Below are 14,093 nucleotides of genomic sequence, written 5' to 3'. Positions count from 1 at the left end.
CGCATTTCGCCCCAGTCGAAATGACGCTACCATGGCCGGGATTTCCCCTCACGACCTCGTGCTGAGCAGTCCAACGCGATAGTCACTAAGCAGCCATGGTCGATCGGCTTTAGTTACGAGCTAATACTCAACAGACTGATAGATTTTTGTTCAAAAAGACATAGTTCTTCCGGTTGTATTGATGAACAGCGACAATTATAGCAGCATACTGTCATGTTGTACACTCACCTGTGTGATTTACGTCATAGGAGAAACGAGTGGAGTCATCACGGCGAGAACTAGAGTGATTAACTAGAAACGAGGATCGCTTTTATGAGGAAGCAAGAAAATACAATAGGCAACTGTGCGACAAATATTGCCTGTCGAACATGCGACAATTTCTTGATGTGTTACCAGGAAAGTGGAATGAGTTGCACTGTTTCGTTAAGAGCCATGTATCGCCGAAAATTCGGTGTCAGTGTCGACGTTGGCCGAGTTGTGTGTGAGCGAAAACTTCAGTACACTATAAGGTACACGTATATGCCACGCCTTGCTATATGACATGCGGTATATCGGGGTTATATTGCCACAGCGTTGTATCACTAACGTTGCTCGTACCTTGACTTAAGATCCTTGACAATGTTATTCGGCCTTATTTTTGAGAATGATAGCCCACACACAAATGTCATGAAACAAAGGACCAACAGCTCCTGCCTTTTATAGTAAATCTTCCGAGACTTAAGTATTAAAAGTGCGGAACACTCACTGAAATTTGAAAATGATGTACTTCTTGCGGTGCGGCTTTGCACAGCCTCCAGGATCAGCCTAAGCAAGAGGCCGCTTTTCTACTAGGAAACTCGCCTTCGTGCACAATGATCGCCAACAGCGTTTATCTGCATACATTGCGGCTAAGTGAGCTGCAGTTCCCGGTAAGCGTTAGAAGTAGTCGGAGATCTTTGAATGCTATCGCGTTCTACTCTTAAAGGAGAAGCTTAAGCGTCCTCCAATTTCTGAAGCGAAGCTTTTTTTGCCTCTTCCTTCGACTTTCCCAGTGCTGCTGCTGCTGCTGTTGCTGTCTGGTAACCTGCGTCGGGGCTGGTTCGGAGCCTGTGTACACGCGACAGGATCATCGCAGAGGCGAAGGACGATGCGAGAAACTCGTTTGGACCTTTGCACCGAGTTGAATGCGCACAATGCCCGCTGGCGCTCCGTGGTTATCGCCACATTAGACTCTTGAAAGCTCTCATTACACGTGGCCTGCCGTGAAAGCATCTCAGAAATTGCAACGCTTACATTTTTACTAACTTGCAAGGCCAGAGTAAATCTACATAGAATGGCAGACAAGAGGGGGCAGAGGAAGCAGAGAAGGGGGAGAACTTACTGAGTCCCAAAAGAAGTGAATAACAGCCTTGCCACTCTTCGCTCGCAGTTCCCATACAAAGTTGGGGGGCGGGGGGGTGAGCGTGGAAGGTGACGTGAGGACACGACAGCAGTTTCGGGCAAGCGGTAGAAATTTAAGTACAAGGCCCGGTACCTTTCTGCTATTTCTAAAAAATATACACCGGGCAAATTTTTCAAGCGGACAACTTACGATGTGCGTGCAGAAGCGGAGCCGCAATGAAGCACACCGCAGGGTCTAGGCGAAACTATGGAAACGGTCGCGCGTCCAATAAACGCTTCTGTGCCCGCCGAGGTAGCTTAGCGGCTATGGCATTGCTCGAAGACGCGGGTTTAGTCCTGACCACGGCAGCCGGATTTCGACGGGGGTGAAATGAAAAAAAGAAAAGAAAAACGCTCGTGCGCATAGCTTTAGGGACACAATAAAAAAACACCACAGAGTCATAATTAATACTAAGCCCACCCCACGGCGGACTTCATATTCCGATTGGGGTTTTCGTACGTACAGCCCCGTAATTCAATTAAAACGTAATACATCTGCCACGATGCGATGTGCCATGCAAAGAAATGACCACGCTCAACCCTCTCAGAGCTTATTAAATATCGAGTTCAAACACTGCTCAAGCAAACACCTTCCCGTGCACGTTCTGTGTAGCACGCATACAAAAGCAGTGGTACACGCAAGGTAAATGTTAAGATCAATGCACTACTCTCACGTTCGGCCAAACGTTGAATAAATAAAACATTAGCCGTCAACCTTACCGCTAATAATCGTCAATCAAAGGAAAGAGCACAGAAAGCTTCGCGTAGATTGACTCCCACGGTGCGTGGGATCCGCATATTTTTTATGTCTCTGATTGTGAGTGTGATTGAGCCATGCGTTGATGGTGCGTTCACAAGTGTGGTCGTCCGCGTCTCTAGAAATCCAACGAAACTCCGTGCTCGAGCCGAGCATGTCCCGCCAGCGAGCTGCTAGACAACGGATGAAGCGGCGTGGCGCCGACGCACCTCGAGCGCCACATAAATGCTATTGGTATAATAACAATCCCTATTTGCTAGTCATCCGCATAAGTGCTATCCGAGTGTTCGGGCCATTGCTGGTTTACATTGAGATAGCGCGATGATACAAGACTTATTTTATTAGGGATGTGTTGCTTTGGCTGTTCTTAAACACAGACTGCCTGAGCTGACACACGCGTTACCGCGTTTTCATAATTTGGGAACAGCACATGAAAAGCGAATACCGGGGCCCATATTCACAATGTTTCTTACGCTTGATGTCTTGTTAAGGAAATTTTTCCGTTGATCAACGCCAGCGTGGCGACGGCACCGACCACGCGCGAACGCACAGCGTAACTTTTCTGCGCTTGTCTGACAAGAAACTCGACACGTCGGCTGAATTCCCGTTCCCTATCAATCGTCATCTGGCAGCGATTACCAGAAGCGGCATTACTTCCGGAGCATCACGGCAGCTGCAGTCACCGCCATGCCGTGTCACGGCGTCCTCATTTTTGTGTAACCACGCATGCTACCACACGCAACGAACACAGACGAACGCAACGTTTGAAACGTTCGTAAGACAAAATTTCAACCAATCCTACAGCTGGACATACTCTTAGCAGAGTTGGACGGTCAACGGCAAGCATCAATTACGAACGACAGCTTTTTGAATACGGCCCCACTTCCGTAGGAAAAAAGGGTACTGTAACCCAAAGCAATTGAAGCACACTAACCAAGAAACGACACAGCTGTGCACGAAATCGGCAATGTAGATAGGGTGTCCGGCAACGCCGGCCAAGCTGTTATACAAAAAATGATTTAAAAGAAAAGTGCGAGACGTGATTGCAAGAGCTACAGTGGTCACTCTCCTGAAGGCTGATACCTCAACACTGTAAGTGGTACATTTTTACATTTCACCATGTTTCATAATGATTTTTTAGTTGAAGAGCTATGGTAATCTTACTGATAGATACAGTATGATGGGGTGTCTCTTTAAATTGCCTCTGGCAGGTTAGTCAGCCACTGAACTCCTAACTTAGGACTAAAGTATTAATTGTATACAACACCTCCTTTTTTGAGCACAGCAGAGATTTTCGCATTTCAGGATTCTGGATATTTTATTACTGTATTGATGAGGCATGCTCTTCTAACCATCGTTAAACGGACCGCTAGACTAAGCTTTCATAGGACGCTCAGAGCGTTAGCCCCATGAAAGTGAAAAGCGAACTCAATAACAAATTTGTTGATAGATTTCATGTGCATATGTGTGAATTATCAGGGATATCCTTTACTGAAGAATCAAATTCCTCAGTGAATCAAGATGTACTCCGTATAGTGAGGCTTGAACAAATGTGTATATTCCGCCATATCCTCCATTTCACCTTGCGCATATAGTAACTGGTTTAGGGCTTTTGTAGAAGTTGTACTGCCGTGAACATTACTCACACATAGTGTGGCTAGAGCTTGCGCAACACATGTTGAAACATATTTGAAATAGTTTCTTTCAGACCATACTGATAAGTAACGAATTACATGTGAATTATCAATTGTAATCAATCACATTTTTAGATTGTTTGTAATGGAACGATTACGCGGTTGAAAGGGTAACTGCACTCTTTCAAAATATTTTTTTTTAGGTAAAGCATTCTTTACGAAAGTCATTTATTCTGTGTCGGTCTGTCCGTCTGTCTAGCCTCTCACGTTGTCATGTCGTCGCCGCCATTTTTTCTACTGGGTACAAATCATAACAGGCATTGGGGGGCATGACATGCATGTACACGTAACATGAATGACACTTCATGACATCAATGACATGACATATTGTCACGTAGTAGTGACGCTCAATAATACAACGGGAAAATTGCAAATGGTGAAACTAAATCTTTATTGGACGAACTTGTGCCCTCAAAAGCAAGTTAAACTTAAAGCACAAGGACAGCGGCGAACACAGTCGGCGATCGCCTGAAATCTGACAAGCGCGTCAAGCGCGCCGGCTCTTAAACATCAGTCATTGAATGTTCCAGAGTAATCGCTGGCACCCGCGTGTCTTCCACAAAGTTCATCACTATTCGCGTCGCGCATACATGCAATCGCATTACACAAGCTTCGGTGACAGACAGCGGACGGAACCATCGATAACATTCCAGAAACTTCCGATAGATGCAGGCGCGTACTGCGCGGTACCATAACAATTGTTAGGCGGTGAAATGTGGTCACCCGATAAACAAGTACACATGCGTCAGTCCCACGAAAGCAAAAAACGAACTCTTAGCACGATTTCATTTTGTTTTCCTTTATATCCTAACGCCCTCCCCACCCAACCTCCCTTCGGCCAGCTTAGGCGCCTGAGAAATCTGCTCACATTGCCCCGATGCCGAGGAGCCACAATCTCGTGCGCAATATATACATGTAGCACATCACCGTGTTACCCCACAGAGTGCGCATCGAGCGAACTGGCTAAACCCCCCGTATCTCCTCTCTTCGTTTCCCTCGCGTGAGTTTTCTTTATCGTTAATGTTTTCCCAACACCACAAAAAAAAAAAAAAAAACTAGGGATGATGACCAACAACTTTTTTAAAACGAATGTAAGTATAGGTGAACAATGCATGAGGGGCTGCAGAAGATACACTGAAATTGCCAAGACAGCTCCTTCGGTTGTCTATATTATGGTAATAAAAATTTCTTGGAAAATGAAGTAGAAGTAATCGCTTACTATTGAGTAATTCTGCGATTACTTTCGAGGGGTAGTTATTGATAACTGCTCTAAATGACAATTATAACGAAGTAATTGTAATTTTAATCGGTAAATTTTATTCTGTAATTAGTAGAAATCCGATTCAGACACCGATTGTCAGATACACGACGTAGGAAATATTTATACTGCATAACGGTCCTTGTCGTGTGCTGAGCTGCAGTCTGACTAGGCAACTAAAAAAAAGTGACCGCGTACTTGGTCGAACAATCAGAGGACGAACAATCAGGTGAACAGTGACGTCACATACTTTCAATGAACGCCTTATACATTGGATTGACAGCATCAGATAACACGGGCGCATACACCGCGCGGCATAAGCGCTGCCGCCAGTTTTCCTTGAGCTTTCCAGCCGGAGGAGTGCCAGTAAGAAGTTAAAATTGAGGCACAATACAGGAACAAATTGACATGGATATGTCCGCTGCACCAGTGCACTCAATTTTTCAACGTTAACGACAACTGCTCGATGATATTTCATTACGGAAAAGCCACATAGCTCTTGGTGCTCCATAAGTTAGCCTGTGAAACAAATATCTTCAAGGGTAAATACAAAATAGGCCTTGTTTTGCACGTTGACCACATGCACTGCCCACCAGATAACGCAGGTTTCCTGCAGCAGTCTTCCGTTCAAACACTTTTATAATGCGATCCCATGAGGAGCTGAATATACAGCCTTGAAGTGTAAATTGAATATTCGTCGAGTTCAGAGATAGAAAGCAACAATATATTCCTTTCCAGATGATAACCGCATTGGTGATTTAATAAGTGCACAGACATATGAAATTAACAAATCACCAAAAAGCCTTGAAATATTTGAGACCTGAATATGAAGGTGATATTGCGCGCATGATTTCGCTAATGCAATGGCAGTGCTCAGGCATTTTCTGATGACGGCACGCATCGTTCTTCTTTCTTTTGCTCTAATAGTTTCCGCCCTTTGCCTTTCTTTTGTGCAACTCTGCTGTGCTGCCTCGTTTTTTAAAGTTCGCTGTATCTGAATATTGCATTTTTCACTTGCATCCCTCCCCCCCTGTAAGACCTCTTCTCGCTGTGGGTAAACAATAATAAAAATTTTAAAAATCAATAAATAAATACCGAAGTAATATCCTGGCGATAAATATTTCTATTCGCTTCTGCACTAACACCACAGTCTCGGAGGCACATCGCTCATAGGACAACCAAAGCTGGGAAGGAAAATGGGCTACGCAACACGACCTGAGATTTCTCAAGAACACTGTGTCAGTTGATGCATTTCACATTGTTCGTTCCCAGAATAAAAAGAAAGAACAGACGCAGACCGGTGTGTTAAAGCGGCGCATTGTCATATATTGTATTTGAAAAAAAAAAAAAAATAGCACGTCCATAGTTGAACGCGCACATCCTGAATTTTATTCTTCGGGTAAAGAAAGCAATTACGGACCTTTATGAGCAAAATCTATTTGGTTTGACTTCAGCACTGCTTTCGCATTGCCTCAACACGTGAGAAGTTCAAACACTACCAGTCGAGAAAACTGAAACTCAAGCTAGAACAGACCTTCGTCATCGCTTCTTCCACGTTGGAGAAGTAACCTGCAAACAGAATTGAATCAAACACAGGTATGATGCATGAACAGGTCGATTTAGCCCACAACGCGTAGCCATTTTATGATCAAACATTTTATAGGTTCTTTTCTTCTACATGGAATAGCGAGAACTGTACTAAATAGATGCACGTAATATTTATTTTATAAATTATAGGCGTGGCAGCAACACGATTATAAGTGACAAAACCTTAATTGTTCTGCATTGGAGAGAAACTGCGAATAGTGCTGACAGCTGGAGACTCCTGGACTTCGAAATGATATGTAATTAGTATTTTTGAAGCGCCGTTTTTGTTGCCTCTTTTCCCACTTCGGGGTGCTGGATTCACCTGCCTTCCCGAGTACGTAACTTCCGCAACAGGTTATGTGGCACTTGGTATATTCTTGAATCGACAACTCGTTAATGGTGGCTATCTTCACGAGCAGAAGACTTGGCCCGGTTGGTCCGCGCGACTGTGTATGTGCCATCGGGCTTATGCGAGAGAGGATATGTTAGCCCATTGTTTACATGCGAACGTCTATTAGCCACTACGCATGCGCGCATTCCCAACTAATTCGCTAAAGTGGGCATGTACGACTCGGACACAAAGGGGACGAAGTCCTAAATATATGTGCGTCTGCGTTGTAGTCCTTTGTGCTTTCAGCTCTCATCAATAACCCTCCATCTGAAGCCGACATCCACGTACATCGCCTTCTTCCTCGGTAAACACACCTACAGCTACAGGCGACGTGGCTGTGTTCACGTCATCCGCTGCTGCTATACCTTGCTAAATACCGGTGGTGTGTGAGATCGGTAAGTTTTAAAACGAAGCATTCTTCGCTTGCCATCCCTTGGCTTCACCTGTGTCAGCTGGTCGCTAGTCTGGCTATTGCCCTCATGATTGAATCAAAACAAGAAAAGTGTGATAAGTGTGTATGGCGGCGCGATTAAGAACCCGAGGCCGCCAATGCAGCAGCTCCTTTCTCTAGCTATTAGGAAAACAAACGCACGCAACTTTCCTTCGGGACAACAAGAACTAGATTTTTCACATGGTCGCAAAATGTTAATAACAATGATGTCATTGTACGTCACATATCCACAACGTGGGATTGGCTAAGAAGCGAGCTGTGCATATTGTGCAACCAACTAGCTCTTTGAGAGGTTCACTGCATATTGATAGTGATGATTTTCATGCTAGGGCACACAGCCAAAAAAGGAGCTCCAGGAAGAGGCCTGTCGACCTGTTGAATATGATAATTTTTATACAGTCACACATGCCCCACAACGGGACATTGACCAAGAAAAGGGCGATAGATAACGTGCTGCCGCCATGTAGGTGGTCTTTTGTGATGATCACAGCATGTTGAGGATGATCAGGATTTCCTACTACTTTACGCACCTCCAATGGGGCATTGGCTAATAAGCCTGTGATCGTGTAGTTAATAGTGATGGTGATTTGCAAACAATGGCACCTATAGAAAATTGGATGAAAAATTTGTAGAAGCCAACAATAGGGGATTGACGGTTCGCGCTGACGCAAACTATCTCTTTGAGATGATCGCCGCATGTTGATTTTGATTTCGATACTATGGCACATTACCACAACGAAGGATCAGCCAAGACGCGTATCAGTTTGTTGATTATGCCGATGATTTTACCTACAACACGGCAAGCGCTTAGAAGCATGTCCGTACGTTGGGTATGGGTATTCTTTTCATAGTATGACACATACACCCAAAACGAAGAATCATCAATGAAGCGTGCCCGCATGTTGACTATGATCGTGATTTCCGTGCTATGACACCTGTCAAACAACAGACAATTGGCCAAGCCGCGGATGTTGCATATATTGCGGCTAACTGGCTAATTGATATTATCACTGCTCATTGCTGAATACGCTTACCGGCGTGTGGCACATGCCCACAATGGATGTTCGCAAAAGAACGGTATGCGGTTGCTGATAACGATGCCTATTGCCGCATTATGGCGCATAATACGACCAGGGATCGGTGCAGAAGTGAACAGTTGTATCGTGCTGCGAACTCGCTATTTCATATGACTGCCTAGTGTTAACGATGATGAAAATTATGTTCTAATGCCACCTACACTCACGATAGGCCATCGGTTACGAGGAGGCAGGTACAGTTGAAATGCATTAGAAAGAGTGAAGCAATACAAGTGAATATAAAATTTGTCCCACTGCGTATCACGAGCGCGAGACTGCACATTCGTGCGCCAGTTTTCTTTACACCAAAGTGAGATGAATGGAACAGGATAATTTATATTACATCATTGCCCGCTTCAGGAAAGCTTCACTTCACACAGATTCCAACATGTGCTTTTGATTGTCATTGTTTTTTTCATCGCGTGTGTCTCATTAATAAATTTAGAAAATATGTTGATAACCAGCCTATTCGTCCTGCTGGTTTTTTCCCATTAGCTTTGCTCTCCTTAATGTTCAACGGCAACCAACTGACACAGCGCAGAAGATCCGTTTGTTTAGTAAAAAAGATGTTATGTTTCTTTTATTTTCGTTGTGATATATTTTGGCGGGTTGAGAAGTTGGCAGGTCTTGTTTGGTTCGGTTGCAGTGAGACTCTGAAAGCTGTTACGAATGAATTGAACTCCCTGAAGTCAGGGACATGGTTGGGCTATAAAATTGTCATAATGTTTCCATTATAGTTCAGCGGCCTATATACATAACGACACCTGAATTATTTTTCTAATTTTTGTTCTTGTATTTTGAACAAGTACACCCTTCTTGCCACAACTATTAGCTGATTACATTTCCAATTCAGCAAAAGCAAGGGGAATAGTAAGCTACAGCGTTAAAACCAGAAATATGTATGTACTAAAAAAAAGCACTAGAGTCACAAATTTCTTTCTCGTTTTGCGAAGTACAACAGCCACTATAACATGAATTTTTTTTACAATCTTGCATGCAATATTTGCAAGGCTGATGAACAGGGCAGGCAACCCTAACCAACAATGCTCCTCTGTATTCCATTAATTCTTTTACAAGCTACAGGGGCCCTTGTTCAGACTTTTAAGAGCTCAAAGTTCAGCATATAGCACACGCTCGGTCGTAAGTGAAGTGGTTATTTATATAATGTATACGTAAGCATTTTGATGAAATGCTAAATTTCAAGCTAGGACTATAGCTTGAGACGATAAGCTGTGAAATCTTTGTTGTGTACGATGTTATGAAGGCACTCAAGGCATCCTGACCAAAATTAGGACAGTATTGCAACCTGTTATGTTATGGAAACAGTTAGTTGGTAGTGCTCCAACAGTATGACTTAAAATTCGTGCTTTTATATACACGGTATTTCAGCGAGCGTTTGAAAAAATTCTTGAAAGTTGGCTGTGTCAGATAGCATAATTATTATTCATGAGGTGACCTACTCGACGCCGGGAACACTACTTGCACAAAAATTGAAATACATGATCAAATAATCACCAAACATACCCTTGTTAACTTTATAACTAATTACCTTATGGCCCACATTGCAAATTACAAATTCTAGCCGTGGAGTTCGCAAGGCGCGTCCACTTGAAACGATTTCTCAGGGTGAAGCCAGTCTCGAGATATTATTTACGAAATTTGCAGAAAAATGCATAACTTTGTTTTATACATAAATGCATAAAACGACGTCTTCTTAGGGAAATAACCGAAACGCCAAAGCATTTCTCCCTAATGTTCCGGAATTAATATCTCGAAGCTGGTGTCATCTTGTTAATTCGATCAAAGTGGATCTGCCTTGTGAACTGCACGGCTATAATTTGTAAATTCGCATATGAGCCACAGGGTGATTAGTTAAAAATTTGATTAGTAAATTTTCGTTAATTAGTCGATTATGCATTTCAATTTTCTTGCGCAAGTAATGTCTATCTCTTAGAGTTGACCAGCTAACAAACTACGATTAGGCTATCTGGCAAAGGCAATCTTTCAAAATTTTCGGAAGTTTTCGGTGAAATGCCCAGTATACTATTTTGCTTGCATTCACTTTTTTGACTGAAGCATTACCAGTGACCAAACGCGAAGAATAAATGGTTCTCTGGTTCTTTGCAGAAAACAATGCCACGGAATTTGTTGTTCTTGAGTGTTGTGTTGCTTGGTTTCGTTACAAGTATTGTAACCTATCAAAACAGTCAGAAGGGTACGTACATGCAAAGTATCCACTTATTCTGCTTACATGTACATGTGTTGTGTTGGTGATACCTAGAAATGATGTGCATGGTCATATCTCCGCACTTAATCTCCTAATTTTGGGATTTATGGTGCAACATATCGTAATAGGTAAAAAGCTTCAGCAGCGAAATTTAAGTGAGGTGGTAACTGAAAATAATCATGACATAGAACGTTGATCGAGTTCCCATGATTCAAGGTTTCTAGGTTTCCACCTAATAATGAGCCCAATAAAAAAAATAGAAATTGTAGGATATGGTGCGCGAGACATGTCAAATTATACGACAGCAGAGAAAAGAGAGATATCAAAGAATACATTTCTTTAGAGCAATACACAAAAAGAAAGCGAGTGAAATTCAATAAATGTAGTTAACCTTGAAAAATAGTCATGTGTCTAGTACCTATTCAATACATTGCCTACATGGCAAGTAACCTCTCTCTGCGCAATTACGCAAGGTGATGGAAGTGCAATGAACGAGAATATAGTCCCCCAACCGAGTGTAGCATGAATTTATGAGGGAAGTTTGGTACAGATTTCAAGGAAAGAAAGCTTCGCAGTTGAGGAAAATTTTGTCTCCGTCACGGATCTTTTCCCTCCCGGCCTGGGATAGGAGCGACATGTTTGATTTAATCATATTGTGAAAAGCCGCGCCAGCCAGTTCTCAGGGTTAGACTATGCGTTAGGAAAAACTGTCCTTGAAATGTAAGGATGGAGTTAAGAAGACGGAAACTTTTACCGAATTCACTCTTTTCATAAATGTCGACATCAATGCGCGTTGTAATGAAAGATATGTAATTAAACACTGTATTGCCGGCTCCGAAACGTGCCATTTATTAGGTGTAAGTGCAACTGGGCTCATTGGTCACGCTTTTTGCAGGACAAACAACGCCATCTATTGATGCGGCTACGAGTACTACTCGTGACGCGTACGGGAAAATAAAATCATACAAGGTTGTAAGAATGTATACGACGGGCGCTTTACTCACCCTGCAGCAGGGAAACGTTTCTTGTTTCTTTTTTTGTCATTGAAGAGTAGCACACGGATAGACACTGCAGAAATAGTGCAGGGTGCTAAGAATACTTAAGGGATTAAGATGCTGTAGACAGATTTGGACTTGTATTGACCTACAAAGGGCAAATGCAGGAATTACATGAGAGGAGCGAACCTTTCGACAAAGAGCACGTCCTTCTCACTGCAAGAGCAGATTTCCTTGGCGCGTTTCGCCTTAGTTTCGTCTCCTTTAGTGAAGAGGAGAGCTTTTGTTTGAGCTAGTTGGTCAGACATGCTGGTTTAAATAATAAGGGGCGAGAAAATTGAGACCACGAGAAATAGATAAACTGGACGAGCAGCAGCAACTGTTAGCGCTCGTTCTCCTTATTTATGTATCTTGGTATCCGCTTTTCTTCCCGCAAAAATAGTTATACAAGAAAAAAACAAAAGTGCGGTGTAAACCTACTAATATCAGGACTGGTTGAGAAAGGCTGGAATGATAAAAAATGGGTAATAAATTGTATGACAATAGTTGAGAAAACTGAAACAAGAAAGCAAAGCAGCAGCAGTGAATTCCCGAAAAAAAAAATAAGTGTCACTGTTTACAAGCAATGGCCACGAACATGCGCTTGGGGGGACACAAATTATGCCATTGGTAGTGTAATTATCACATTCTTTCGCATCTACAGAACCATGAAAAGAGTGCAGTTTCAGAACACATTGTTTCCTACAGTTTACACAACTTCAACTTGCCGTTAAACTGCTCTAGAGCATGTAAGGCAGGTGCACCAATATTAAGGCGTAACGCTGTTCTTGGGCTCTTTAGGAAAATAAATAAGAAATAAGAAAAGAATTAAGAGCAACGTCGAATAATATATCATTACCAAATTTAGGTGCAGCATTGGTGAAAAGTACCTATTCCGTGACATAAATACTTTACCTGACGCACAAGAAGGTTGTATACAAGTAAATAAATTAGCGCACTGTATGACGACATACACTGAGAGGAAAGCGGCTTAAGTCTACCTTCAATCTAGTCTTACAAAACACATTACAAATCATCACACTTAGTGCCCATCTCAAGTGATAACTGTTTCAAAGTCTAAGCGAGAGCTTATAAATTTTATTTTTGTGAGTACATTTACCTTTCATGGAATTAAATAGCTAATTAGCTTATTAGGTAACTAGCTACATTTGATAGGCACATAAATAGCCTAACAGCTAAAACTATAAGAATGGTTCACGTAGCACCGGCATGAGATGTGATTGCATAGTCCTACCAGAAAAATATAGTTTTGGAGTAAGAGGCCTTACAAACCTGCACAACGGTTACGAAAAAAATTAAATAATGAAGGAGTACTATGAAAATGGCAGCGCCTGTGGAGTGAATAAAAGGTAGCGACATTAGTAAAATAGACGACATAAATACGAATTAATGTATTCTTCAATGAAAATTAATTGAATGCAAACTATCATTTCAATAGTGATAATCAAACTCAAATTGAATACAGGACACATTGCGCATAAAATTTATAAACATTGATTTTCAACTAAACGGAATTGTTAGCTCCGTTCTGTGCACACGAGCGACCAAGGACACAACAGAAGTTGCTATTGACGTCATCAGCATAGAACAGGTTCTACAGCTTGTATTCTAAAATTCCCATCTTGGCACCTCATTCAAACATGTGTAATGCATAGGATCACATGAGAAGTGACGGACTTCTCACTCGACAATAATAATCAGTGTTTTCTTTCACATGGTCTAACGAAGCTCTTGCATTACCCTTGTCTGCTCGATGAACGTAGTCATGTTCAAGTCTTACGGAATTTTCAAAATTGCTGTAGCAGATAGAATATTTCTTGTCCTTGAGCTGGATAGTTCAACAACGCGCGCATTAATAGAACGATAAGTGGAAGCACATAAAAGCCAGGTAACGGAAATTCTTAAATGAACTTCTCAGTCTTTAATTTACGGCTCATATGGCAAGGTATAAATAGTAGCCAGTGGGTTTGCATAAGGTGTCCACATTTAATGAATTGCCTGGATCACACTGGTTTCGAGATATTATTTCTGAAAATGTGTGGCAAAATCCATTGGCGTTCCAGTTACTTTGGTGCTTCAGTGCATAGAAGAGCATTTTGATGAAAAACTAAGTGAATCAAAATTGTGTTTTTATGGCGGCTATGGTGGCGTATATCTCCATACTAAGTACTTTTTAAC

General features: G+C 42.3%; 1 protein-coding gene across 7 annotated transcripts in view; it reads left to right on the top strand.

The window, feature by feature from the left end:
* The first annotated feature begins 6,145 nt into the window (after positions 1–6,145).
* The window catches only part of LOC126533817 (uncharacterized), a 32,755-nt gene continuing 24,807 nt past the window's right edge, over positions 6,146–14,093 (top strand). For 3 of the 7 annotated variants that reach the window (XM_055072412.2, XM_055072411.2, XM_055072409.2), the window contains exons 1-3: positions 6,148–6,724; positions 7,337–7,501; positions 10,761–10,848. In XM_055072412.2, coding sequence (XP_054928387.1) covers positions 10,767–10,848 — 82 coding nt within the window. In that variant the 5' untranslated portion in view covers positions 6,148–6,724; positions 7,337–7,501; positions 10,761–10,766. Of the gene's footprint in view, positions 7,502–10,760; positions 10,849–14,093 lie in introns of all 7 variants that reach the window. The other 4 variants (XM_055072413.2, XM_055072414.2, XM_055072410.2 and 1 more) reach the window with 4 other exon arrangements.

The sequence above is a fragment of the Dermacentor andersoni genome, chromosome 7 (assembly GCF_023375885.2).
Source record: "Dermacentor andersoni chromosome 7, qqDerAnde1_hic_scaffold, whole genome shotgun sequence".
Classification (NCBI taxonomy): Eukaryota; Metazoa; Arthropoda; class Arachnida; order Ixodida; family Ixodidae; genus Dermacentor; species Dermacentor andersoni.
The sequence above is the reverse complement of the archived record's forward strand: the minus strand, read 5'-3'. Positions and strand labels throughout refer to the sequence as shown.